Source organism: Myotis yumanensis, unplaced genomic scaffold, assembly GCF_028538775.1.
Source record: "Myotis yumanensis isolate MYYU_CA2020_CCGP unplaced genomic scaffold, mMyoYum1.0.hap1 SCAF_15, whole genome shotgun sequence".
Classification (NCBI taxonomy): domain Eukaryota; kingdom Metazoa; phylum Chordata; class Mammalia; order Chiroptera; family Vespertilionidae; genus Myotis; species Myotis yumanensis.
The window spans coordinates 31,541,671-31,568,894 of record NW_027223766.1 but is presented as its reverse complement, the minus strand read 5'-3'; the positions used below and the strand labels follow the sequence as shown (position 1 = coordinate 31,568,894).

Genomic DNA, 27,224 nt, shown 5'->3' with positions numbered 1-27,224 from the left:
AAGTATATTTTTCCAAAAGACAGCGGCTGACAACCCCAAAACCATTGTTCTGAGTTCTTACTCCTACGAGTGTTTCAGGTAATACTGTTCTCAGTATTCTGTGTCATCTTTTTTATCCTTTCATTGACTTTCTTGGCTGCCAGAAGTCTCCCATTTATCTGTCTCCTTTTTCTTCTGTCAGGCCATTCTGAGTGGTAATTTTTCATCCTGTCTCTTTTCTGATCCCAGTGGTCCATTCATTCTCCTCGGGCTCTTTGCCCTTCCTCCTCCACGCTCCCCTCATGACAGCACGTTCTCTAGTGAACTTTTGAAGCATTTCAAGGGATGACAGCTAAAGATGGTTATTGGGCTAGAATGAGGAGATGACTTTATTTAATAGCTGTTACAGGGTTTCAAACCAATCAGTGTTTTTGGCTGCAAATGATGGAAATTGAACTCAAGTTAGTTTAAGTAAAAGGGAATTTATTGGGTCGCTTATCAGAATAAGATATTGGGGTAAAGCAGAATGGAATGAATTACTGCAGGAACCGTGACCTCACAAACTAGAACCAGAATGCAATGCCAATGGGCCATGACCTTGCTTTTCTCCACTTTTATTTTTTCTTGATGAATTTCATTCTGCAGACAGGCTTTCCCTGTGTGCTGGGAAATATGACTACTGACATTCAGCTCCAGGTTTATATCCTCTAGCAGGCAAAGGGCTTCCCATCACCACCCATCCTAACCCCCAAACCCAGATCCATTTTAGAACAAGGGAAGATAGCTGGTTGGTTCTGATTGGTCATATGTTCTCTTCTGGACCAGCCTCTGAGTCTTAGCCAGATATGGGTCCTGAGTGTGGGGTGGAAGGGGCTGGGATATGGCACTATAACTGATAACCCCACTAGAACCATCCATGAGGGGAGAGTTCACTAAAGCAGAGGATGCTAGGGAGACAAAAACAATGTATAAGCACTGCACAATAAAAATATTTTAAATAATTTGTTTTCCTGAAAAATTGCTCAAGGAAGAAGTTCCTCTCTCTGGTGTAACCCTTATAGTTAAATTACTTTGAGGAGAATGATAATATGGAATCTTCCAACTAGTCTATTTTTTTTAACAGCACCATGTTATGTTCTTTTAAAAATGTCTACATTATATCCCCCTCTCTGAATCCACACTGACACCCACTTCCATACCACCACCCACCCACTCTCACAACGCCACCCACCCACTCTCACAACACCACCACCCACTCCCCCATCCACCCATTCTCACAACACCACCACCCACTCCCTCACCCACCCACTCTCACAACGCTACCACCCACTCCCCCACCCACCCTCTCCCACACTGACACCCACCCACTCCCACACTGACTCCAGGCTTGCCAATTTGACTTGATTTGGCCAATGAGACATTAATAAACATGATTCAAAACAGAGGCTTGAACTTTGTGAGGACTGGGGCCTGCTCTCACGTGCTGCTCTTGAGAACCTTGTTAAGCTTGGGTTAGCCGCTGGAGTATGAGTAGCACATGGCCTACTTATATCCATTGTCTCTACCAACAGGCAGACATGTAAGTGAGGCCCCTGACCACCAGCCAGACACAGAATCGTGACTAAGCAAAGGTGACACCACATGGGGCGGAAGTGGCTCATCCCAACCGAATCAAGGCCACACTTCTGACCCACAGAATTGTGAATGGATGGTTGCTGTCTTAAGCCTCTAGGTTTTGTGATTATTAGTGACAGAGCAAAAACTGATACAAATACTGTGTGTGATGTTCTTGGATCTATCCTGACTTGGGAGGCCCTTATAGCACTTCAAAAGTGGTCATTCTAGACTCCTCATTGGGCATCTTATTAGTTGCCTCTCCACTGTAGCAATAGAAATACCAAGTATTTACTATGTTTCAGGATTATTTGTTTTGGTCTTGGAGACACATAGGTGAATTAATGAAACAAAAATCCCCGTCTTCAGTTAACATTCATTCATAACACACACACACACACACACACACACACACACACACACAAGCTCTCACACATCTGTAATTGTGGATAAGTGCTCTGGAGAAAAGTAAAGCAGAGGAGGGAGATAGGAAGTGCTATGGGTGTTTCAATTTCTGGTACTATCATCAGGCAAAGTCTCTTCGAGAAGGCTGCATTTAAACAAAAACTTGAAGTGAGGGAGGGGGCCATGTGGGCATCTGAGGGAAGACTGTTCCAGGCAAAGGAAGTAGCCAATATAATATTCCCGAGGTGGGATGGGCCTGGCTAGTTTCAGGCATAATGAGAAGGCCAGAGTGACTGGAGCGGAGGGAGCAAGGGGAAAGAACGTGGTAAATGGGATCAGAAAGGTAAGGGGGGGATGAAGTTACATGGGACCTTAAAAGCTGTTACAATAACTGGCATTTCCTCTGAGTGGGATGAGAAGCCTTTGAAGAGGGGAGTGATCTGACAAAGGTTTTAGCATGATCATACTGTACTCCATTCTTCTGTGTTGGGAGGAGTTAGAGGGAGTTGGGCCAGTGTGAAAGGGAAACTGGTTGGGGGCTGTTGCAGGGATCCGGGAAAGGAGATGATGGTGACAATGAACGGATAGTAGCAATGCAGGTGGCAGAAAGTGGGTGAATTCTGGCTGTATTGTAACAACAGCACAGCCTATTTGTTGGATCATATGAAGTGGAGGATGTGAAAGAAATTGGGAAGGCAACTTGTAGGATGGAGTTCCATTGACTATGATGACGAAGTTGCCAGAGGAGCTGGTGTGTGGGTGAAGATGAGGAGCTCAGCTGTGGATATGTTCAATTCGAGATGTCTTGCCGGGAGCCGGTCCATCCTTGCTGCTTGACACAGTTGCTGCAGAGAAGAAACATCTGCATAGCATATGTTTCAAGGGACCTGGCATATATGGCATACTGTTCTTAAGATGTTTGCTCCCCTTCTTGGCGCTATGTGTTTTAACCAAGGTCACCTCTCCAAGAAAGGTTGTTTCCCCAGGTAGGAATTTTTCCCTGAAGTTAGGGAGGGAATAAAACCTCTTAACTAAATGCCAGGCAGGTAGTTAATCACTTTAACTACGAACAATCACCCTTAAGCTACATAATCTTTACTCCCTAGAATGGAGATAAGAAACGCCCTAACCTTTGTAATAGAAATTGACAGGATTAAAATCGGCTGGTGTAAATACGGATGTAACAAGACAATAAACATCAGATCCTAACCAGAACCTAGCCAGAGAACATGGCAAAAGATCCTAGACAGAACCTAGAGACAGAACCTAGAGAGAGAGAGAACCAAGAGACAGGACTTGGCTGGAGATCCTAGACAGAACCTAGAGACAGGACTCGGCTGGAGATCCAAGACATAACCTAGAAACAGAACCTAGAGACAGAACCTAGCAGGAGAACATGGCAAGAGATCCTGGACAGAACCTGGCTACAGAACTTCACTGGAGAACCTAGACAGAACATGGCAAAAGAACCTGGATAGAACCTGGCTAAAGAACCTGGTGACTGAACCTGGCTGGAGAACCTGGAGAACCTGGCTGGAGAACCTAGCGAGAGAACATGGCACCAGAACTTGGTTGGAGATCCTGACCAGAACTTGGAGTTCCTAACCAGAACTTCGCTGGAGATCCTGGAGGGAGAACCTCGCTATGCTGATGAACTGAAACCAGTTTCCATGTCATTCATTCTGCGCCGACTCCGTCCACACCTTTGGGGACCCCTGGACCTGCTGGGGTTGGACCCCAGCAATGTCTCGTGGATATCTCCATGGAGACATCTAACCGGCAGCCAAGAGTTCAAGATCAAAGCCACAGCTGGAGATACAAAGTTGAGAGTCATCAGCTCGTAGGTGTCATTTAAAGCCACAAGACTGGAAGAAATCACAGGGCAATGTGCCAGAAGAAAAGAGAAGTTAAAGGACTGAACCTTGGGGCATTAAGAATAGGGAGGTAAATGGGAATCAGCAAGGGAGTATGAGAATGAGCATCTAGTGAGGTAGAAAAAACAGCCCAGAGAAATGAGAATAAGATATCCCTGAAGCCAGGTAAAGAATATTTTAAGTCAAATGAGTGATGAATTGTGTCAACTCTGAGCATGCACTAATTAGGCCAACACAATTATGTGGGCCCTGAGATAGTCAGGTCTGCTTAGAGTTTGCTGACCAAGTTGGTAAACTCGAGGGCCAGACATTGGATTATGGTAGATTTGTGTCGCCTTGCAAGGCTGTTTAGCAATCCCTCTACTTGTACTCTGGTATTGGTGACACTGCAGCTTTGTCAACATGCAGGGTCTGCTCAGGAATTCCGTCTTCACATCTGCCTCTCAGAGCTAACCATACGGACTGGGTTAGTCATGGGTGGTTTTTGGAGTCATTCCCACACAAATGGTGAATGATTCAAGAGAAACCAAGGCCCTTCTTACACTCAGATTTGGATTTGTGAAGTCAAAAGACTTGCCCGGGAACCAGGCTATTTTGGTTCCGGTTCCAGCTCAATCACTTAACTAGATCTATTACGTAGGGCAAGTTGTTAAACTTCTTTGGCCCTCGGTGGATTACAGGATAGGTTAGCTTATGCAGCAGCAGTACATTAACACTGGAATCTCAGTGGCTCAGCACAACAAAGGTCTGTCTCCTGCTCCTCATATTTACCCGAGGTTTATGAGAAGGCTGCTCCTCGGGGATCAGCCTGATGGAGGTTCCCCAGCGAGAAGCTTCTGGCACCCCCACCTCCTTAATCATTTGAGCTACGAGGAGAGCTGGATGGGGCCAGAAGTTCATCTGGACTGTTTACTGTCTCAGTTCTGAAGAACATCACTTCATTCCTGCTCAGGGCCAGCCCCTTGGCCAGAATTAGTCACACGGCCTCCCCTAACCACAACAGAGCCATGAAATGCAGAGGGAGGAGTGGAGGATTTATTGACCATTACAGTCTGTGCCACAGTCAGGTTCCACTTCTGTTGAGGAGGTTAATAATAATAACAGAATTGACCTCCTAGAGATGTTGGGAGGATGAGATGAAATAATGCATGTGATGTGCTTAATGTGGAGCCTGGACCATAGGAAGTTGTCTACAAACTCTAGTCAGGATAAACGTATTCTTGTTATTACTAAGTGGGCAATACATTGTATTATTATTATTATTATTATCATTATTATTTATTTGGTTTTCCTAAGAGCAAACGTGACTGTGCCTAAGCACTTAACCATCTGTCACCTTTGGGCCGTTACAAAGACATTCTGCCCTGCACTTGGGCTCAGGATCAAGATAAGGCCATTGACAACAGATTCCAGGAAAGTAATCTTTGAGGCAGCTGTTGTTCACCCAGTACCTTTGGCCGCCAATGCCTCTGTCAGCCACCCAGGAGGAAGTCTGAAGACACCGGAAGCATCCAGCTCTTTCTTCTCCTGAATGACTTCCCAGGGCCCAGTGTGCTTCCTACACATCTGTAGGCGTGAAGGGGCCGCTCGACTTTCCTGGCAGCAAGGCTCATAGGTAAACAGCTGGAAGCAGAAGGACTTACAAACACTATCCTAGTCAAAAAGCAGGATTTCTCCGGTCAGAAAACGTTTTCCAGCTTTCTCCCCTCCGTCTGGTTTGCTGAGGGATAAAGATCCCACATCATTAAAATGGAAAGCAGAGAAGGCTGTGGAGAGGCCATAGTTGTTGGCCAATAGGAATGTAGAGAAGGAGAAATGCTAGGTGGTTCTTGAGCCTAGATCCTGCAGGAAGTCCAGCAAGATTGCTTCCCCTGAGGGGCCCTCCTGTCCTCTGCCTGCTATCTCGGCTTTGCTTCCTTGTATTCAGGCTTCCAAACCCACGCTGCTCCCTTTGACCTCCACACCTTCGCCTGTGTTATTCTCTCTTCCTAGCACAACTCTCCCTGCTATTCCTCTATACTCCACCAGTGGAATGAAATTCTGCTCCCTCTTCTAGTTCAAATGCCACTCACTCACTGCTTCTTTGAAATCTTTGAAGGTAAAATTGCTGGGACTGTGTTTTAATATGCTCTTGGCACCTAGCATAGTGTCTGGTACCTAATACATGTTTGTCAAGTTGAAAACTCCCTCTCTCTTAGTTTTACCCTTTAGGGTATGTTTATGGAAGCCACAGACTGTGACAGAGTTTTCAAAAGTTTGGGGAAAGTTGTTTCTGCCCCAGAGTTTCATCAAGAAAAGCTTGAAGTGATGACAGTCCCTTAAATTTTAAGTTCATAACACTTGCATAGTTATCCCAAGAAATCAACCTTAACTATGAGGTCTCCTCTTAACCTTGCTGAAATTGACCTTCAGACAAAGGCCTAACATTATCTTCGTGTAAGATGGTATCTCTTCTTCCCAGGAAGCTGTGTTGTTATTGTTTTAGATACATTTGTGGAACTTTCCAGAATGCAAAGTATGTGCACGTGTATGACCTCACCTAGAGCTCACCCTGATCAGGGGCTTGGGGAAGTAGGGGTAACATTTCATATGCAACTGCTATATTCAAGCAAATATGCAGCCTGTTATTTCAGCAGAATCCGGCCGAACACCTTTGAGCTTGGGAAAGAAACTCAGGATTTATTAGCTGCTATTATCTTTCAAACAGGGTGAAAAAGGTTACGTTCTTATTTCCTGGAAAGCAGTTCCATACCAAGAATTTATTGTGGGGATTTGGAATCCCAAATCAAATATTCTCTTGTATTTAAGCTCTGAGAGGCTCTCTTCCAAACTGGTCAATGTATGACTACCTGTATCTGGGCCCTTTGGCTATTTGTCCTGATTCAATCGCCTTTGCTAAGTGGTCTCTGAACCAACTTTACAAGAACAAATCCCGCAGCCTCCAGCCTCCTGCCTCCTGCCCCTGCCTTGGGGCTTCTCCATTGCAGGTAAGGCAGGAGACCTGTGTGCTGGTCCCAGAAGGGGTGGGGGTTAATGTCCCATGTAATAAACCTTTGCCCCCTGGGAGATGGAAGCCGGCAGATAAATTATTCTCGCTTCCTTGTTTTTCACGACAAGATAATGAGCCTTTAAAAACCATAAGCGCCCTGGTCAGTGTAGCTTAGTGGTTAGAGCATCAACCACTTTGGTAAGTGGTTTGATTCCCGGTCAACGGCACCTGCCTGGGTTGCACAGCCCGAATCGGGGGGTCGTGGGAGGCAGCCAGTCAATGTGTCTCTCTGTCTCTCCCCCTCTCCCTCTCTCCCTCCTCCCCTCCCTTCCTTCCAGTCTCTCCCTCCCTTCCTCCCTTCCACTCTCTGAAAAAGCAATAGAAAAAAATATCCTCAGGTGAGTGTTAATACATACACCCACAAAAAAAAAACAACCCATAAGAATTCATATTTCATTCTTAAGACCAGTGTTCACAGACACTGGCTTGATGTGTTATTTTATTGCCATCATGTAGCCATTGGTGATGCTGAATACAATAAAAATTTATTACAGTCACTCATTGGGTTTAGGAGTCTGAGATTACAGACAAGTCCTCCAAAAGTTCCTAGTCAAGTAGTCCAAAGAAGCACAAGCAAGCAAGTAAATTACAGTATCTTGTGATAAGTTCTATAAAAGAGGTAAAATGAAACATTGTGGAAACAGAAAAGAAAGGCGGAGTAATTTCTCTGGGGCATGGTTATTTTCTTGGAGAAGCTTGAACTTATGAAAAATGTAGCTCTAGGAGGGCAGGAACCTTGTCTGTTTTGTTCACATCAGTACACCTGGCAGCTAGAATCATGCCTGGCACTCAAATAGTTGTGGCCTGAGTAACAACTAATAGGTTACCATGAATGGGCCAGACACTATGCTAAGTGCTTTTTTTGCAATGTGTTATTTAATCCTTACAGGAGACTTATGCATTTCTGTAGGAGAGAAATAAGACTTAAAGAAGTTATGACATTCACTGTGGTTTCTGGTTAGAGGAAGGGCTGATTCCAAACCCATCGTTCTCTTATTTCAATCCGATGCCTTCTACCACTAGGCCAAACGTACTCCATAAAGAGGATCCATGGCTGTTTTGATTATGGTTGATCATGGGATGATTATCTATCTGTTGGCTCTCTTACCCGTTTTCCTAGCACATGGGAGCCTGTCAGCAGCTGGGATCATTAGAATGGGAAATGAGAACCCCTTTGGCCAGATGCCCTCTGGAAATAACACTGGACACGTTTGCTCAACTTTGAGAGCTTCATTCTATCCTTGAATCATATGAGAATTTCCTACTGAACAGCTATGGGCCAACAGAGAACTAATTAGTCGTAGAGCATAAATCATAGCTTATCATGGAGGGCTCTTCCTCCCACCAGCCAGGCCTCCAGATGCTGGCCAGGGTTCAACATGGCAGCTCTGAGGATGAGGCTAAACTGTGGTATCTGAAGACACCCTTGGGGACACGCCTGCCTCAGAGCCACAAGAATGCTTGTTAAAAATGCAGGTTGCGCCCTCGCCAGTTTGGATCAATGGATAGAGTGTTGGCCTGCGTATTGAGGGGTCCCAGGTTTGATTCTGGTCAAGGGCACATGCCGGGTTTGCGGGCTTGATTCCCAGTAGGGGGCATGCAGGAGGCAGCTGATCAGTGATTCTCTCTCATCATTGATGTTTCTATCTCTCTATTCCTCTCCCTTTCTCCCTGAAATTAAGAAAAAATATATTTAAAAAAAATATTTAAAAAATAAAATGCAGGTTGCTCGGCCAGATTTCAAACCTCTATTTTCACAGCCTCCCAGAGGACTCTCATATTCTAACATCTGAGAATCACTGCATTGTTCGGCTTTGGGAGACTTGAGGGGATGAAACTTTAGTCTTGAGGTTTAAATTTTTGTAGCCCTGCATCTAAGCAGAGGTTCCCATTAGGTTACATGCTTGAAATGTTTCTGTTGAGAAATTAGCTTACAATATTATGGACGCTCCCTTGTTAGTAACTAAACTGCTTTTGTCTTGCTGTTTTTAAGATTCCCTCTGGCACTTTAATTCTGCTGTGTCCTGATGTGTCTATCTCGTTTGGGACTCTGCCCTTCCTGGACTTGTATGTCTATTTCCTTCACCAGGTTGGTTGGGTTTGTGAACCTTTGAGAGATTTTTTGGAAAGTCTACAGCATGAGCCAAGACAGGTCATTTCTATTGAAAAGCCACTGGGTTTGGGAGGGCCCACAAGTTGGGTGGGGTGGGGTGAACCATGTTGACCAGGTAATAGAGACTCAGATCTGGTGCTCAGCCTGGCTCTGCAGGCTGGGTAGAGGGAGGGCTCAGCAAAGGAACAATCGTTTCTGCTAGCATCGCTGTCCGGGAGAAAGTTACCCCTCCATCCCTTTCTCTGAAGCCAGGCAATACAGTTTCTGCCTTATGTCCTGGCGCTTTTTGAGCTGCTGCCCCAGTGCAGGAGCTCAGAGCGAGTGAGTCAGGGCGCAGGGCCTTTCAGAGGAACGCCTGGGACTCCAGCAGCCCTCCGTCCCACTCTGCCACCATCTCTGCCGGTTTGCACAACCAGAAGTTATGGGGATTTCTCTTCCTGGCTGGGGAGGAAGTTTGGTGTGGGGCTGAGAGCCCTTGCTCCTCAGGGGGGATCTTCGCAGCTGAGATCTCTCACCTGCTTTTTAACCACCCCATGTGAGTGTGGAACTAGACCGTTTTGAGTTTCCAACCCTCTTACCGGTCTCGAACAGTTAGAGGACTTATGTTCAGCTAGACTTCAGGCAGTTCTCAATGGCGGTTGTTCTGTGGTTAGTTGTATTTTTGATGTGGTCGTGGGAGGAGGCGAGCAGTGTTTACTTACTCTGCCACCTTACAGAAACCCCGCTTCGTTTTCTTTATGCATTCGTCTGTTTTTTTTTTTTTTAAATTAAATCTTTATTGTTCAGATTATTACATTAGTAACTCTTTTTTCCCACCATAACTCCCCTCCACCCAGTTCCAACCCCACCCTCTGCCCTCACTCCCCACCCACTGTCCTCATCCATAGGTGCACGATTGTTGTCTAATCTCTTCACTCACCCCCACACCCCTTTCTCCCCCCCCCCCCCAAGAATAGTCAGTCCATTCCCTTTCTATGTCCCTGATTCTATTACAATCACCAGTTCATCAGATTATTTATTCACTTGATTTTTAGATTCACTTGTTGATAGATGTGTATTTGTTGTTCATAATTTGTATCTTTACCTTTTTCTTCTTCTTCCTCTTCTTACAGGATACCTTTCAGCATTTCATATAATACTGGTTTGGTGGTGATGAACTCCTTTAGCTTTTTCTTATCTGTGAAGCTCTTTATCTGGCCTTCACTTCTGAATGATAGCTTTGCTGGATAAAGTAGTCTTGGTTGTAGGTTCTTGGTATTCATCACTTTGAATATTTCTTGCCATTCCCTTCTGGCCTGCAAAGTTTCTGTTGAGAAATCAGCTGACAGTCGTATGGGTACTCCCTTGTAGGTAACTGATTTTCTTTCTCTTGCTGCTTTTAGGATTCTCTCTTTGTCTTTTGCTCTTGGCATTTTAATTATGATGTGTCTTGGTGTGGTCCTCTTTGGATTCCTTTTGTTTGGGGTTCTCTGCGCTTCCTGGACTTGGAAGTCTATTCCTTTCACCAGGTAGGGGAAGTTTTCTGTCATTATTTCTTCAAATAGGTTTTCAATATCTTGCTCTCTCTCATCTTCTGGCACCCCTATAATTCGGATGTTGGTACGCTTGAAGCTGTCCCAGAGGCTCCTTACACTATCTTCATATTTTCGGATTCTTTTTTCATTTTGCTTTTCCGGTTGGGTGTTTTTTGCTTCTTCGTATTTCAAATCTTTGACTTGATCCTTGCAACCCTCTGGTCTGCTGTTGGGAGTCTGTATAATATTCTTTATTTCAGTCAGTGTATGCTTAATTTCTAGTTGGTCCTTTATCACAACATCGAGGGTCTCATTAGATTTCTTGAGGATCTCACTACATTTATCGGCGGTCTTACCAGTCTTTTCGAGGGCTTCTAAACAGTTCTTTAAAGACCTTAAAAGTGTGGTTTTGAACTCTATATCCAACAGTTTGCTTTCCTCCAATTCTGTCGTTTGTGTCCTGTTTCTTTGTCTCGGCATTTTTTTATGCTTCGCTGTGTCGATAGAGTGCCTTTCTGTGCTAAGTGTCCCAATTACCTAAGGTAGACACTCTTGGTGCACCCCCTTGTGGGCTTTGTGAACAGTCTTGTTGTGGTTAAGCCTTGATTGTTGTAGTTATCACTGTGAGGAATTGACCTCCAGGCCAATTGGCTGTGAGAATCATCTGTGTCTGCGGTGGGAGAGCTTCTGTGCTGGAGACACCCCTCTGGGGCTAGACTTTCTTCCATGGGGCTTTGGTGCTCACTGAGTCTGCCTCCTGAGTGTGTCTTTTATGGTTCCACGGAGCTTAAAGCTGGATGGTCCCACTCTGACCTCTGGGCTTCCTGGCTCCTGGATCTCTAGGGAGGTGCTAATCTAGCCTTTGCCTGAGGCTATCCAGCAAAAGCCTCCCTGCAGGGCTTGGGCGGGGCGGGTCCCACGGGATCAACAGGGCGGGATTAGCAATTATGGCTGCTCTCAGTCTTGCCCTCAGAGGCTCTGCTTCTCAGTGTCCCAGTAGTCGCTGCAAGCCCCACGGAGAGAAAGCTGCCCTAGGGTTCTGAGCGATGCCAGACAGTCCCGCTTCTCCCGTATGAGTCTGGGTCCTTAGAGACTCGCCCGGAACTGGAGCTCAGAGCCTGAGACTCCCTCCCGATTGAAAACAACCGCGCCCTCAGCCTCCAGCCCGCTCCACATGCACTCCGAACCTTAGTATTTTACTTCAGCACTGTGCCTCCTCTGAGCCTCGGTATGCTTTTCTCTTTCCTCCTAGTTGTAGAACATCCACTCAGCCAGCTTTCCTGTGGTTCTGGATGATGTCCGTTTCATCTTTTAGTTGTATTTTTGAAGTGGTTGTTCGAGGCAGCAAACTCCCGTGTTTACCTATGCCGCCATCTTGGTTTCTCTCCAAAGACCTCTTATCCTATGCATTCGTCTGTTGATGGAGACTTATGTTGTTTTCACATTTTGGCTATTGTGAAAAATGCTGCAATCAATATGGGAGTTCCGCTATGTCTTCAAGATCCTGTTTTCATTTCCCTTGGATATATATCCAGAAGTGAGATTGTTGAATCATATAGTATTTCTTATTTTTATCGATTTCAGAGAGGGAGATAGAAATATCCTGTATAATAAAAGGCTAATATGCAAATTGTCCCCTCAACCAGGAGTTCAACCAGGGGGCGGGGCTGGCCAGCCAACCACCCACAGCCTCTCCCCCTGGCCGGCCCCACCACATCGATTGGGGGTAGGGCCGGCCAGCCAACCGCCTATGGCTCCCTCCTCCTAGCCGGCCCACCCCGATCGGCCTGATTGGGGCAGGGTAGCCAGACCCCACCTGTGCATGAATTTGTGCACTGGGCCTCTAGTCAATAAGAGAAAATCATTGACCGGCTACCTCCTGCATGCCCCCTACTGGGGATCAAGCCCACAGGAATCCAACGGTGACCTCCTGGTTCATAGGTTGATGCTCAACCACTGAGCCATACCAGCTGGGCTCTATTTTTATTTCTTGAGGAAACTCTATACTGTTTACCATAGTGCCTGACCAATTCACTTTCCCACCTATGGTGAACAAGAGTTCCCTTTTCCACATACCTCACCAACACTTATGTCTTGCCTTTTTGATGATAACCATTCTGACAGGTGTGAGCTGATATCTCGATTTTGATTTGCATTTCCTTGATGATGAGAGATGTTGAGTATCTTTTCATGCACCTTTTGGCAATTTATATATTTTCTTTGGAAAAATGTCTATTTACTCTGCCCATTTTAAAAATCAGATTGTTTGCTCTTGAGGTGTATGAGTTCTTTATATATTTTGGATATTAAGCCTGTATCAGACATATAATTGACAAACATTTTCTCCCATTATTTTGAACTTTCTCAGGTAAATCACTTATATTCATTTCATTAGTAATTTTTTCCTGAGGTTTTAATTTTTTTTTTTTTTAGTACATATTTCTTTGTTTCTTCATTTTCCTTTATTCCCTGTGGTGGTTTCTAAGCATTAAATAAAAGAGCCACTTCTCAGTCTTGAATTAATATTTTTGTGTCAGAGATGAAACTTACTGTAGAACCCTGCCCTTGTTTTTTGTCCTCTCAAACCTCTGGATTATCCAAGCAGCCATGTTTAATGGCTCCCAGAATTGGGGATGTGCCAAGATCTATGTCCCAAAGGGGAGGATCTCACTCAGCACCTAGATTCAGGCTGATTGGAAGCCCCCCTCAAGAAGCACTGTTGAAAGTATGCAAACATTTACAGTCCTGAGGGACCAGGTGAAGCAAGTTTTCAGTCATTTCTTGAAATAAACTTTCTAATTTCTCCCCCCTCTTCCTTTTCCTGGAAGCCCTGTAATGGGCACATTGGTCCTCTTTACAGTGTCCCATAGGCCTTTAAATAATTTTTACTCTGTTTTTTACTCCTCTGATTCGATGAATTCTGCCTTGTCCTTGAGTTTGCTCTTTCCCTAGACCTAGTTTGTTGAGCCCCTTTATTGAATTTTTCAGTACAGTATTGTATTCTACTGTTCTGTGATTTGCTAACTTTTTCTCTTTATTGAAAATTCTCACTTCGTTCATGCATTGTTTTCCTGACCTCAGTGAGCATATTATTTTGAATTGTATTGAGTAAATTACTCTTTCATTAAGATCTGTTTCCAATTGTTTATGTTGTTCTTTAGTGTATAACTTATTCCTGTTTATTTTGACTTTTTGTGTTGGTTTCTGTGCATTAGATGAAACAGCCATGTCTCCCAGTCTTGACAGAGGGATCTCATGTAGCTGAATCATTCACATCAGTAAGCCTGGCCCATGCTCCCAGGTGTCTCTCAAACCTTTGTTTGAAAACAAGCTGCCTTGTTTTCAGTGCCTCCAGTAGTTGAAGGTGTGCCCAGTCTGTCAGTGAGGTCCCAAAGGGAGGATCACAGTCAGTGCCTGATTCAGGCTTGCTGGTAGCTGAAGCCTCAGGGAGCAGCTGGGAAAGTATGTATTTAGGCCTCCCAAGACGAAGGAGGGAGGTGGGGATTTTCTCTGCTTCCTCTGATATGGGCCTGGGTCTATAGCAGTGAGGTGTGTGTGTGTGCTCGCATGCGCACTCCTGAGCCTGTTAAGAACCTGTTATTTGCTACAGTCTGTGGGACTTCTGAATGCAAGCCCTCTTGCCTGTCAGTCATGTGATCTGGGAGCCCTTCCCTTAAGCAACAGCCACAAGAGCTGGGTACCAGATTTGTAGCCAAGCTCTTCAGGGGGATACTGGAGACTTGGCACAAGCTAGAGCAGTGGTTCTCAACCTTCTGGCCCTTTAAATACAGTTGCTCATGTTGTGACCCAACCATAAAATTATTTTCGTTGCTACTTAATAACTATAATGTTGCTAACTGCTATGAATCATAATGTAAATATCTGATATGCAGGATGGTCTTAGGCGACCCCTGTGAAAGGGTTGTTTGACCACCACAGGGGTCGCGACCCACAGGTTGAGAACCACTGAGCTAGAGGGAGAGGGCTGGAGTTCCCTTCCAACGGGGCTGGGTGTGGGCTTTATGGCGGAGTGAGAGCCTTTTGTGTTTTGATGTATTTTCTTATTCTCCCAATGCGTAGGAGTCACGCTGCTAGTCTCTGGACTTCTTTCAAAGGAAATTGCTCTATGTATAGCTCCATTTGGGGTGTCCATGGGAGGTGGGGAGTCCAGGAGCCTCCTGTCACCATCTTTGCAGTCCAGGTAGAAGGAAGATAAGGTACTGACAGGGAGGAAATGTTCAGATTTGTGTTTACAACTACTTTTAGTCTCTATACGCTATTTTGCACCCCACTGTCAAATTCATATTCTGAAAACTCCATTTTCTAATATGATCCCTTGCTTTAAACATTTTACACAAGCCACCACTTACCAAGTACCCACTGTTTTAGGCACTCTTTATTTCATGTCATCTTTACAAGACTGCAAGTTCTGTACCAACAGCTCTAATTTATGATTGAATAAATGGAGTTGTCGCAAGACAACCCTGGTCCATTTAACTGTAAATATATTTTCTTCTCACTTGACCTGTCTTTCTCACATCAGATCCTGGTGGTAGACTGTTAGGAATGACTCGAAAGCTCACAGTAAATAAGATACCACAGTGGTGGGAGATCCATTACTTCATAAATTCTTCTGTCCATGCATCCACTCACCTATTTTGTTTTGGAGAAACACTCCGCTCGGAGCTGAGCCTGTACATACTTAAAACTTCCTGGGTGATTTTAAAGGGCAGCAAGGTTGAGGACCTCTGCTGTACATGACCTAGCCTGTTATCTCCCATTTTACTCTATTCAGTGTCTGGTCTTGCCTTATCTTCAATATGTCAGGCATACACCTATGTCCCTGTTTTTGCCCTACCCACTTTTTTCTTCTGAAACACTCACTCTTCCTTTGTACATCCTTGTTTAACACTCAAGTCTGCACAGAACTTCGCCTTCTAAATGAGGCTTACTCTGACCACCCTATTGGAACTGCAAGCTATCATTCAATTTTGACGTATGCTTATTGTTCATTAGTCTCCATGCTAGAATGTAAACTCCATGAAGGCAGAGAAAATGGCTTGTTTTTGTGCATCCTTAGACTCTAAGTACCTTGCACAGGTTTAGGAGTATTATCTTAAGATTGTGTGACCTTTAGTGCAACACTAGTCACCTATGGCGAATGAACATTTGAAATGTGGCTAGTCTAAACTGGAATTGCAAGACACTGGAGATATGGCCACTCACCGAGATGAGGCATTAGGGGGTCTGAAGGAATAACTAGAATTATTTTAGATGGACTGAGGTGCCATGTCATCCCTCCATGTGGAGACGTACCCTGGGATTAGAAAGGTTAAGAACTTGACCTGAAAAAAAGTAACCACTGTCATATAAAGGTTAGCTGCTTTTAAAATTCGTTTAAATTAGCTCAGGATTTTCACAACTCTTGGAAACAGGCGTGACCTGATTTTCGTTTTATCTTAGAAGTAGGCCCAGATAGAGAATAAAGTTTGAGTTTTAGGCTTCAAAATCAAATTAAGATGAGAAGCTGTTTCCAGACCTCTGGCCCATTGCTCCTTCTACTGCACCCTTTGGTAGCTGTGTGAGGAAGTCAAGACAGGATTCTGCTCCCCAAGTATCTGTCTAGGCTTTTAAGTCCTAAATCAAACTTATGGTTCTGCTGTATCTAAAATGAAACCCATTTCACTTTACTATGTTGAGCCATCTTTCAAATCTTAGCAAAAGCTTTTTATCGTCTGAGAATCCTTTCTGGACTACTCCCAGGAACTCTGGCATACTGTGTTCTGGGCTTCTAACCTTTCCATATTAGATTTTAATTCTTTACTACTATTCTTTTGCCATAGGTGGTGAGCCCTAAACTAAAATCTTTGGATTTGAAGGTAACTGGTACTTAGTAAACAGTTTTTCCTGTTACAGATAGCATCAGAGTCTTAGTTGTCTCAGAGCTCACAGTGGGGAGTGAGACAAGTCCTAAGCTTGAATGTAAATTCGAGTTTACTCCAGTTACCGAGTGCCCTGGCTTTCAGTAGGCTTTAAGATGAACTCAGGAAATCTATGCAACATGCTTCTCAGCTAAATTTGTTTAGGACGCCAAGTATAGACACCTATAGGCATGTCGTAATTTATACGTACTTAGGGGTTAGCAGCAGCCACTCGTTGGTGTCAGGTCACATGGTTTCAGGTCTTCTGTTAAACTACTGTTTCATATTTAGTCTAAGACATTTTGAAAATGCATCTACTATTTGCATGGATAATTATGCCTTACCTTCTGTTGGCCTTATCTAGAATAATTCACTTCTTTCAGCAGTGTTTTTCATGGGAACATCACCAACTGTATAATCAATACCTCAAAAATGTACAGCTTATAACACAACTTTTATTAGAAAAGTTATACATAACAGCATCAACTATTTTCAAGAACAATATTAAACCCAATAAAGCAACAAAAACCAGACTAACAAAATGTGTAACAAGAAACTAATGACCTTTCTATAATCAAACACTCAATTATCTACAATGTCTTTTTACAAAGGGAGAAAAATCAATGGTTTACAGGCACATTATATTGAAAATAAAGCTGCAATAGCAATTTTATACAATTACCATTCTCAAGAAAATGAATCATCAAAACAGTGATTACGCATTCACAAATTTAAAACATTTCACTTAATTTTAAATTACTGGGTATACACTGAAGTCTGAGTTTTGAAAGTGATTTTTTCCACAAAAGTGCCACCACTTAAGCTAGAACTCTCAGTGTAATTTTTCCCTAAAAGTTAAGACATTTTGATAATCATAAGTCACATGATTTCTGGTGCTATCTGGTCTGTTAATTATAAAGCCTTTATTGGATGTTTTTCTTCACTTAAATTATAGGAAACTGGATACAGGATTGCTGTTGCAAAGCTATTAAAGTTCCAAACACAGAGTGTACAGCGTTGGAAAAAGAGGTCAGTAATAAAACTTACAATAAATATGAGAGAAGCCATTAGTTTTTACAGCATTGTCTGCTGAAAGGTTAAGTCAACCAGGTATATGATTTCCCATCAGTCTTGTCCTTTCAGTTGGAATAACAATTTCTATTTTCATGATCTGAATACTTCAATACACCTAAACATCTTTTTAAAACTTTGATTTTTAGCTCTTGGAAAATGGTTTAAAATCATTCTACTCTAAAAAGTCTATTTCTGCTGATTTTAGAGCCTCACTAAAACAACAGATTTCAGGATAGTAAGGTTCATTAAAAAGATTCGTGGAATGCTTTTAAAATAGTCCTATCCTTTTGTAACTGAAGGGGATGAGTTACAACACAATTTCACACACCCCCTTGGTCATCATGGAATTACACTTTACATATCTCGAGGACAATCTGTTTGGGCACCATCCCAAAGAACAGTGGTTACAAGAAGATTGCCAGTGTTACTGATGGGAAAAGACAATTTCTTCCTAAGATTCACTCCCTAGTTCAGACATTTTTCCTGACAAGTTTTCCTTTCCAATGCAGTCATGGATAACAGATAAAAATCCCGACTTTTGACTGCTATTCAACGTTATTGCATGCGCCAATATTGCACACATATATTCTCAACTGTTTAATCTTGGGTGCTTGTTTTCTCCATCAGAACACAATCCATACAAGCAGTTTCCCTTAAAGATGAAACTGATGAATTTAAAATACTGGAAAAAATGAAGAAAAATGCAGAGACTTTGTACAGACAAAAATCTGAATTTCTTAAAGGGTTTTGTGTGCCCTACACATGGGGGCAATTTTTACACACTAGTGAAATGAACACTAGCTACAATACTTCTAAGCTGCTCAAATAATGTGGAACCTTGGTCCAGGTGTTGCGATGATGTCACTGTATGGTTCTTCCTGTGTCAGCTCAATAGCTTGCTGCTTTTTAAGAACCAAGAAACTGTAGAACTTTGCTGCAGCTTGCTTTCTGTTTGTGTTTCGACATAACTCAAGCAAACTGATAGATTCAGCTCCAGTTTTAGCAAGAGCTCGCTGAAATTAAAAAAAAAAAAAAAAGAATTAAATGAAAGTAATTTGTATAGTACCATGCTATTTGGGGATACTGAAAAGAGTATACTGTATGTTCTTTTGGAGGCTGGGAGAAGATTTTGAATAGTAAGAGTGATTCTCACATCAGTCAAGAAGGTAAAAAGAAAGTTGATCATGGTATATCTAAAATCATAAATCCAAGAAATATTAAAATGACTCATCTTCTTTGGACACCTAATTCAACTGATTCCAACTATCCTCTGAATTTATTTTGGGAAACCATGAGCAACTTTCCTGGTATGTCATAGATCAGGGGTGGGCAACCCCTGGCACGCCAGTAGCTTTTGCTGGCACGCGAAACCCTTTCTTATAATCTTCCATTTACAATTTTTTTCTTAATATCAACTTTATTTTTCAGAAAAATTCAGTGTAGGTGCATCTTAGATAAATAATTTTACATAACAATTTATCTTAAAGACCATAGACATGGATTGATGAGAGAGTATGCTTCTGCCTTAACTCTCCCTGCCTTCCTAGATCCGACCAGTGTTTTGGTTTCATCTATATACACTTGTGAATCTTTGTTCTTAGTGATGAATTTTGTTAAGTTTCGTAATAGGAGTAGCCTGACGGATGAAAGTAGTAGCTTGTGCGTATCTCTGAAGGTCACGAAATATAAACCTGATGTAAAATCTCTGTCATCAGTGATGCAGTAGCAAAAGTCCCACTGATAATATAAAACGGAGTCATAAAGTTTTCTGTCAGACTATCAGTGTACATGTATACTTTAAAAAATAAATGTATTTTTCAACATCATATACTGTGTTTTTGTTGCTCAAATGAATTTTTTCTTCAAGTTTCTTCACCTTAAGAGATATCAAGTAGGCGTAACATGTTCCCAAAAAATTAGGGTTGGCACGCAGAAGAATTTTGAGTCAGAGATTTTGCTGGCTTTGGCACGCACTCACAAAAAGGTTGCCCACCCTGTCATAGATGCTTAAGATACCCTTGGGCCTCAAAATGGATCAAAATGGATAAAGGACTTAATACGGGAAACCATAAAAATTCTAGAAGAATCCAAAAGCAACAAAGTCTCAGACATATGCCGAAGCAATTTCTTCACTGATACAGCTCCTAGGGCACTTGAAACTAAAGAGAAAATAAACAAATGGGACTACATCAAAATAAAAAGCTTCTGCACAGCAAAAGAAGCCATCAAGAAAACCCACTGCGTGGGAAAACATATTTGCCAATGTCATATCTGATAAGGGCCCAATCTCCAAAATTTATAGGGAACTCATACAACTTAACAAAAGGCAGATAAACAATCCAATCAAAAAATGGGCAAAGGATCTAAATAGACACCTTTCAAAAGAGGACATTCAAAAAGCCAAGAGACATGAAAACATGCTCAAAGTCACTAATCATCCGAGAGATGCAAATCAAAACAATGAGGTATCATCTCACATCTGTCAGAATGGCCATCAACAAATCAACAAACGACAAGTGCTGGAGAGGATGTGGAGAAAAAGGAACACTCATGCACTGCTGGTGGGAATGCAGACTGGTGCAGCCACTATGGAAGACAGTATGGAGGTTTCCTCAAAAAACTAAAAATGGAACTCCCATTTGACCCAGTGATCCCACTTCTAGGAATATATCCCAAGAAACCAGAAACACCAATCAGAAAGGGTATGTGCACCTGTATGTTCATAGCAGCACAATTCACCATAGCTAAGATCTGGAAACAGCCTAAGTGCCCATCAGTAGATGAATGATTAGAAAACTGTGGTACATCTACATGACGGAATACTATGCTGCTGTAAAAAAGAAGGAACTCTTATCATTTGCAACGGCATGGATGGAACTGGAGAGCATCATGCTAAGTGAAATAAGCCAGTCAATGAAGGAAAAATATCACATGATCTCACTCATTCATGGATAATAGAGACCTTTATAAACTTTTGAACAATAATAGATACAGAGGCAGAGCTGCGTCAAAACTGCAGCGGGAAGGCCGGGGAGGATTGGGGGGCAGGAGGGAGGGGGGTAAGAGATCAACCGAAGGACTTGTATGCATGCATATAAGCATAACCAATGGACATAAGACACTGGGGAGTAGGGGAGGCCAGGGGATTGTCAAGGGTGGGAAAAAAAAAAGGACACATATGTAATACCCTTTGTAATACTTTAAGCAATTAAAAAAAAAAAGATACCCTTGGGCCTTAAAATATCAGATAAGGTAAGTGACATCTGACATTACAACAATTTGACAAATTGAATTATTCAGAGATTAAATTTGCTCAACCAAAAATAAGATGACACACAAAGGAGTACCATAAATCACTACCACAATTCTGCTAAGATTAATCATAGAAAAGTAACAGTTTAAAATATGTAATAGGTATTCCGGTTATAGCATGTAACTTTTTTCTTTTGAGGGAGTAATGGCACAATTCTTTGCTGAGGACTCTAAGACTGCCCCGGCATACCTGAAGACCATGAAGCATCTGCTGAGTCCTTTTGTTCCATCTTCTTTCTTCTTGATCCTGATCACCCCCCGAAGCATCTTCATCCTGAATGAAGATGACCCCACAAAAGTAAGCTGATAAAAATCTGCTGCAAAATGAAATTCCTATTTCTGTATTTCCTGAAAGCTCTAAATTAATTTAAACTATTTTGACTAATAGAAAATTATATTTGATCCTGCTGAAAAATCACTTAAATCTAGTGTGAAGTTTGTCTTTCTTAAATTACAAAAGAAAGTCCTCTGTACCTGCAAGCAAACATTTGGCTGAATATGAGATTCTGTACTGGTCTATAAAGATGTGCTCTATACAGCATGGTCCATGGACTATTGCTGGTTGGTTATTTGGCCCCTGTTAAAATAAGGAAGGAACTTATGCTGAGATATAAATCAACTATGCCACTAACATATTCAGTTGAGATCAACAGCATGTTGTGTTTTATTTTTTGGAGCATGATATTCTAGGTGATTTATAATCTGGCAGATTCCTAATCTCATTGTGGACCAGTATCAGAGAAGAGGCCACAAACTAGCAAAGATGAGCAAGTAGTACTTAGCCCACTTCTTTTAAAAATACCATATAGACTATGACCCATCATATATATTTTACTTGAGCCACCTAGTTCCCAGGATAGACTAGAACTATCACCACTCCCAAAGAGTCAGAAGTGAACAGCTTTACACCTAACAGGAAGCATAATGACTTTTAAATACTAATTCAATGCTAAGTCTGAGCTAATGGCACACTCTAATACATAGGCTAGAGTAGCTCTGGGACTAAATTTCAACTTTAAAACAATGTAGTGCTCATATTAAATCTTAAGCACTAAATGCTAATGAAATGTGTCCAATCCATAACTTTTAGTCTTGGAAGAAATTTAAAAGCTTCAATGCCATCTGGAAGGCATTTAAAATAAAGATCTAAATAAAGTTCTTGAGGTTCTTGATGTTGTCAAATATTTTAACAGCCAAAGCATGCCCCAGGAAAAAGAAATCCATTCCTAAAGCATCTCTATAGTTTTTAAAAAATAAGAGTCATGCCAGCCTTTAGTCAATCTAAAGTCACATCCTACTCCAGTCTAATAAAAACAAAACGATAAATGTTTGGATATCTGATTTCCATGCCATAGATAACAGTAATAGTAAGAACTGACTATTGACCACAAGATAATAAAAGCAGCTATAAGCAATTTAGTTGTGAAGCAAAGAAACCAGTGAAGGGCAGTCCCATGTCCTTCAAAAGCCAATGAGTTATAGCAGAGCATACAATTTGATGTTCTTAATGATGAGCTAGATCACTAAACATTTGGTTTAAAATTTGCTTAATGTTTATAAACATGTTTTCATCACTCTAATGCTCAACATCAGTGAACTTAATCTCTAATATGAAAATTAAAAAAGCTGGTAGAAGGTTTTTGCTAAAGGTGAATTGGGATTTTTTTCAGGACATTACCTCCTCCTCTTCCTCTTCTTCTTTCTCCTTCTCTTTCTCCTTTTCTTTTTCCGGGAGAAGCTCTAACTCTGGAATTAACTGACAGATATTTGGAGGCTCTTCTGGGGGCAGTTCTACAGGAGGTATTTCCATCTGCTCTACTTGCTGAGGCTTAAAACAATAAAAATAAGGCAATTGAAAATGCACATTTTAAGGGTAGCTTCTTTGAAATTTGCTCAAGTTTTCAAAATGGAAAGAAACACTGGGGCAATACTGCATACTTCCTCACAACCAAAAATTGATTATACAGGGTGGGAGCAAAAGCAAGCTTGCAGTTATTCATATGGAAAAGAATACAAAAATAAACTTTTCACACACAACTGTAAATCTTTTACTTGTAAAGCTTTGACATTAAAGTATTGTAGTTTACAAAAAAAATATGGATCCATTATCTTATTATCCTAGAACAAAAGTGTTTTTTATACTTTTTAGGAGTCAAAAACTTAAGTCTATGTAAGAAATTTGCAAATAAGAAAAACCATAAACAGTAAACATCCCCCAAACTTTATATAGTAACATTTTAGAAAAAAACACACAAAACAGAACTTACTCCAGGGCAGTACAGAAACTCATCAATTAGCCTGCTACTATCATCATTACTGCACACAACTGCTTTAAGGCTATCTAACTAACTTGGGCTCTAAAAAAAAGCAGCAAATAGAAAAGAGATGATTTTGGAGGTCTATCTCTTTTAAATTTTCTTCCTCTCAGGCTTTAATATTAAAAACAACAACAATGAAAAAACAGTCTGTAATAAACCAAAGGAATGTTAAGGAACAATTACCAGGAGAGGTACTAGAATAATCAACTCACCTGTTCCTACTCCTGAGCTCATAGTGAAAAATGCTCTTTTTAGACAACTTCTTACCACCAGAGGGCAGAGAACTAATTCTTAAAACTGGCAGGCTATCTTGTCAATGTCTCTTGATGGAGGTTGAACCAGATTCATTTATTCTATGGTTGAGAAGTCTTAAACCTGACCTTACTTCCGTTATACTTTAGTTTTCTTATCCTTAGTGAACTTAATTTGTTTTTCGGCAATTTGAAAGTATACCGATTATTTAATGGGTCATTTAATGAGATAGCCTAAAATTGCCTACCTCTGGAAATATGCAAAAATATTTGTTAAAGATTAAACCAGAACCTGAAACAGAATTGAAAGTCCAGGAATAAAGCCATACATACCTGGTCAATTAATTTACAACAAAAGAGCCAAGAATATACAATGGACAAAGGACAGTCCTTACTGTAATCATTTAATAACATTTACATGTGTCAAATCATGCTTTTCACCTCAGAGCAGTGTTTCTCAACCTTCTGGCCCTTTAAATACAGTTCCTCATGTGACCCAACCATAAAATTATTTTTGTTGCTACTTCATAACTGTAATGTTGCTACTGTTATGAATCATAATGTAAATATCTGTGAAAGGGTCGTTCGACCGCCAAAGGGGTTGCGGCCCACAGGTTGTGAACCGCTGCCTTAGACTAATACAATGTTAATTATTTCTCAGTAAAACTGGAGAATGTTCGAACTTGCTCAAAGCAAAATAAAGAGGTCAGACAACTGAAACTGGAGAAGTGACAATCTGTTCACACTTGGCCTGGAATGTACAAGAATCTACAAGCTTATTTTCAAGTACAAAAATCCTATCTAGCAGAAAGTTTGTTTTATTTTACTCACAAAATATTTAATACATGTACAATTTAACAGGTTCAATATACTGCTTTTCCGATTTTATCTAAAATTATCAGATTCACCCTGGACTAATATTTGAGAAAGAAAAATAAAACCAGAACCAAGTTCAGGGTCAAGGTGCTCACTATAGGCCACGCTGAAGCAACACTATTCAAGAAGAGTCAGAAAGACGGAAAATTCCTAGAGCATCTTCTCTAACTTAAGGCACATTGTGCTCATACCCTTGGCTGCCATTCTTCCTCTTTGGACCTATGCGCTACAAATTTTCTGCCTAAACCAAGATACTTTAAAAGGGCTCCCTAAATAACACTCGCCAGTACTAGGGACTTAAAATGAATGTCTAATACCCCCAAACATACAAACATTGTGATGGAGAGATGTGCTTACTTACAGGGATCACAGGCTCTGGGTCAATTTGTCCTGCTTTTCGCTTAACTCCCTGAGGTGGTGGTGGAGGCATGGCTGACTCATCCAAGTTTGTTCTGCTGGTCTCCATCACTGACTCCTGGAGGCGGCTTGGCTCTTCCAAAATGGGCTCATCTGCAGTTGGCCATATATAAAGACTAAGGTCATATAGTCTTGACCCATTTACTTTTAATACTAATACACTAAGATGTAGGTATTTTCTCTAATGGAGATGCCAAATAAAATTTCCTCCACAAAGATTACTCAATTTGTAATACGCTTAAAGGTGGGAAAGGACCTTAAGTCCCACCTCCAGTCCAATGCAGGATAATCCTTTAGCAGACTATCATACAGCCAATCATGAAAACAAAGCTTCATATCTAACAAAGCAATCACAATATAATAAGGCATGTATTTCCCTGTCCAAAAACGTTGAGTATATTGTTCACATAAATGTCATTAGGGAACTATCACAAAAGAACAGACCGATAACATCACGTTGCTGCTGTTGCTGTTGCTGTTCTTCTCTGGGAACCTCTGGATTTTCAAATTCTTTGAGGAATTCATCCAAATTATCAGCCTCTCCTCCTTTCCTCCTTTTTCTAAGATCTTCTGGAACTAGAGGTGTAAGACAGCGTGTAAAGAGCTATAAAAAAAAATAAGGGGAAAAAACCATTCAATTATAAAATAAGTCACATTATTAACGAAAAAGCCACCGACATTTCTATTTTCCATAAGTTTTAATATAGTTGTAATCGGTGTATACATATATAGCATAATTTCTACTTAATGTTATAGCATTCTCATAGTTCATTCCATCTTAAAATGACTTTAAATACAGGCTTTCAAATTATAACAAATTAAATTTTTAAAAAGTTCAGTGAAAATTTTAAATCCATTGTCTTGTAACTCAGAGATAAACTTTAGGCAAATAAACTAAAATGTCTAAGTTTTATTTTCATATTGATACTTAATACTCAATCCAATTTTACATAATGCTTTATCACCTATCATTTTAACACATTGTATGCGGGCCGTTCTTGCTAATTTTTTGCGCAAATGGCAACGTTCAGTAAAATTACGATAACTTTAGTTTTACATATTTTTTTTTCCAATGCAACTTTTTGTGATTTACTATAAAATGAATTATTTTTCTTAATAAAATACTGGAAAACTCAATGGAAATTGTGTTTACCAGTCAATGTAAAACGTATAAATACGTTTCCCGTATACAATGTGTTAATAAAATATTCCATCGAGGAGATATATGTATCTCACACTTGAAACATTTTTCAATATTTTAAGTTTCTTTTTAAAAAATTAACTATAAGCAACAATGTAATCAACATCTTCAAAGAAATGGCTTTTCCATATTTTGAATTACTTCCTTAGAAAAAAACTCCTATAAGAAAACCACTAAGTCAAACAATATAAATTTTCCAGATGAGTATTTTACAGGACCATGCTTTCAATAAAAAGCAGTTTTACCATTGTCTTGCTGCTTTGAAACACTTTACATTTAGAATACAATGAATAAAGTGAAATCAATTGGTTCTATTGCATATTTCAACCTTACAAAGAGTAACAACCTATCAACACTGCGTCTGTCACTCATGCGATGCCCCAGAATCTTGTTTTGGAGTACTCTGGAACCTAAAGTGAGCAGAGAGGGCCTCTTCTCATAAAGCCGGTGGAAAAAGTATAACTATTACACGTTTCAACCAGAAAGCAACATCTAAAGATTGCAAATTGGAAGCACAGTGCACAATAAAGCAACAGAACTAATAGTTTATCAGAGGAGATGGGAGAGAGAACTATTAAAAATGCCAGTAGCTTTGTTGTATAGGGAATATTCATTCTACATCTTTTAGAAATGCAAGTGTCACTCATTACCATCTTTCAGATCAAGGTAAGTTCAGTATACTGTGATTTAAAAAAGAAGGTACGGTATAATTGACAAATACTTGACGAAAAATTATTCAAACAGAAGTTTTAAAAGTATTTTAAAAAATGGTCAAAATGTATATGAAATAATAAATCCTGCAAACTGTTACCTTCAGTAGTCTGTTATTCCATAAAGGCTGGGCAGGTAAAGAGAAAAGCTTTTCCACTCCCCCTGTCTCTTTCCACATCATCAATTTCTTGGTCGGTGGTGCCAGATCCAAAGTTGTAACAATGTCAGAATAATCACTAAGCTGGGCTCTAATGGTCTTACTATCCAACTCTTTGACACTGTCAACAATTAACTTCCTCTTTCTCTTGGCTTTTGTTTCTTTGACTGAAATGAAAAAGAAAAGAAAATCATTTTCCCCGAGAGGGCAGCAAGAGAACACACAGTGCCCAGACTTGGTCTCATTGTATCTCCAGCTTTTCTACAAACCCATAGGAAAGTTAAACCTCATGAGGGCGGAATCTCTTTTTCTCTTTCATTTAAAGGTTTTTAAATTGATTTTTAGAAAGGAATGAAGAGGGGGAGAGAGAGAAAAATGTTGATGTGAGAGGAAATAGCAATCTGCTGCTTCCTGCACACTGCCTACCAGGGATCAAGC

General features: G+C 41.0%; 1 protein-coding gene across 1 annotated transcript in view; it reads right to left on the bottom strand.

The window, feature by feature from the left end:
* Nucleotides 1-16,904: 16,904 nt before the first annotated feature.
* The window catches only part of RAD21 (RAD21 cohesin complex component), a 29,877-nt gene continuing 19,557 nt past the window's right edge, over nt 16,905-27,224 (bottom strand). The window contains exons 9-14 of the mRNA XM_070392720.1: nt 26,730-26,953; nt 25,162-25,321; nt 24,662-24,810; nt 22,534-22,683; nt 21,046-21,129; nt 16,905-18,556 (exon numbers count right to left, since the gene is read on the bottom strand). Coding sequence (XP_070248821.1) covers nt 18,365-18,556; nt 21,046-21,129; nt 22,534-22,683; nt 24,662-24,810; nt 25,162-25,321; nt 26,730-26,953 — 959 coding nt within the window. The 3' untranslated portion in view covers nt 16,905-18,364. The remainder of the gene's footprint in view (nt 18,557-21,045; nt 21,130-22,533; nt 22,684-24,661; nt 24,811-25,161; nt 25,322-26,729; nt 26,954-27,224) is intronic.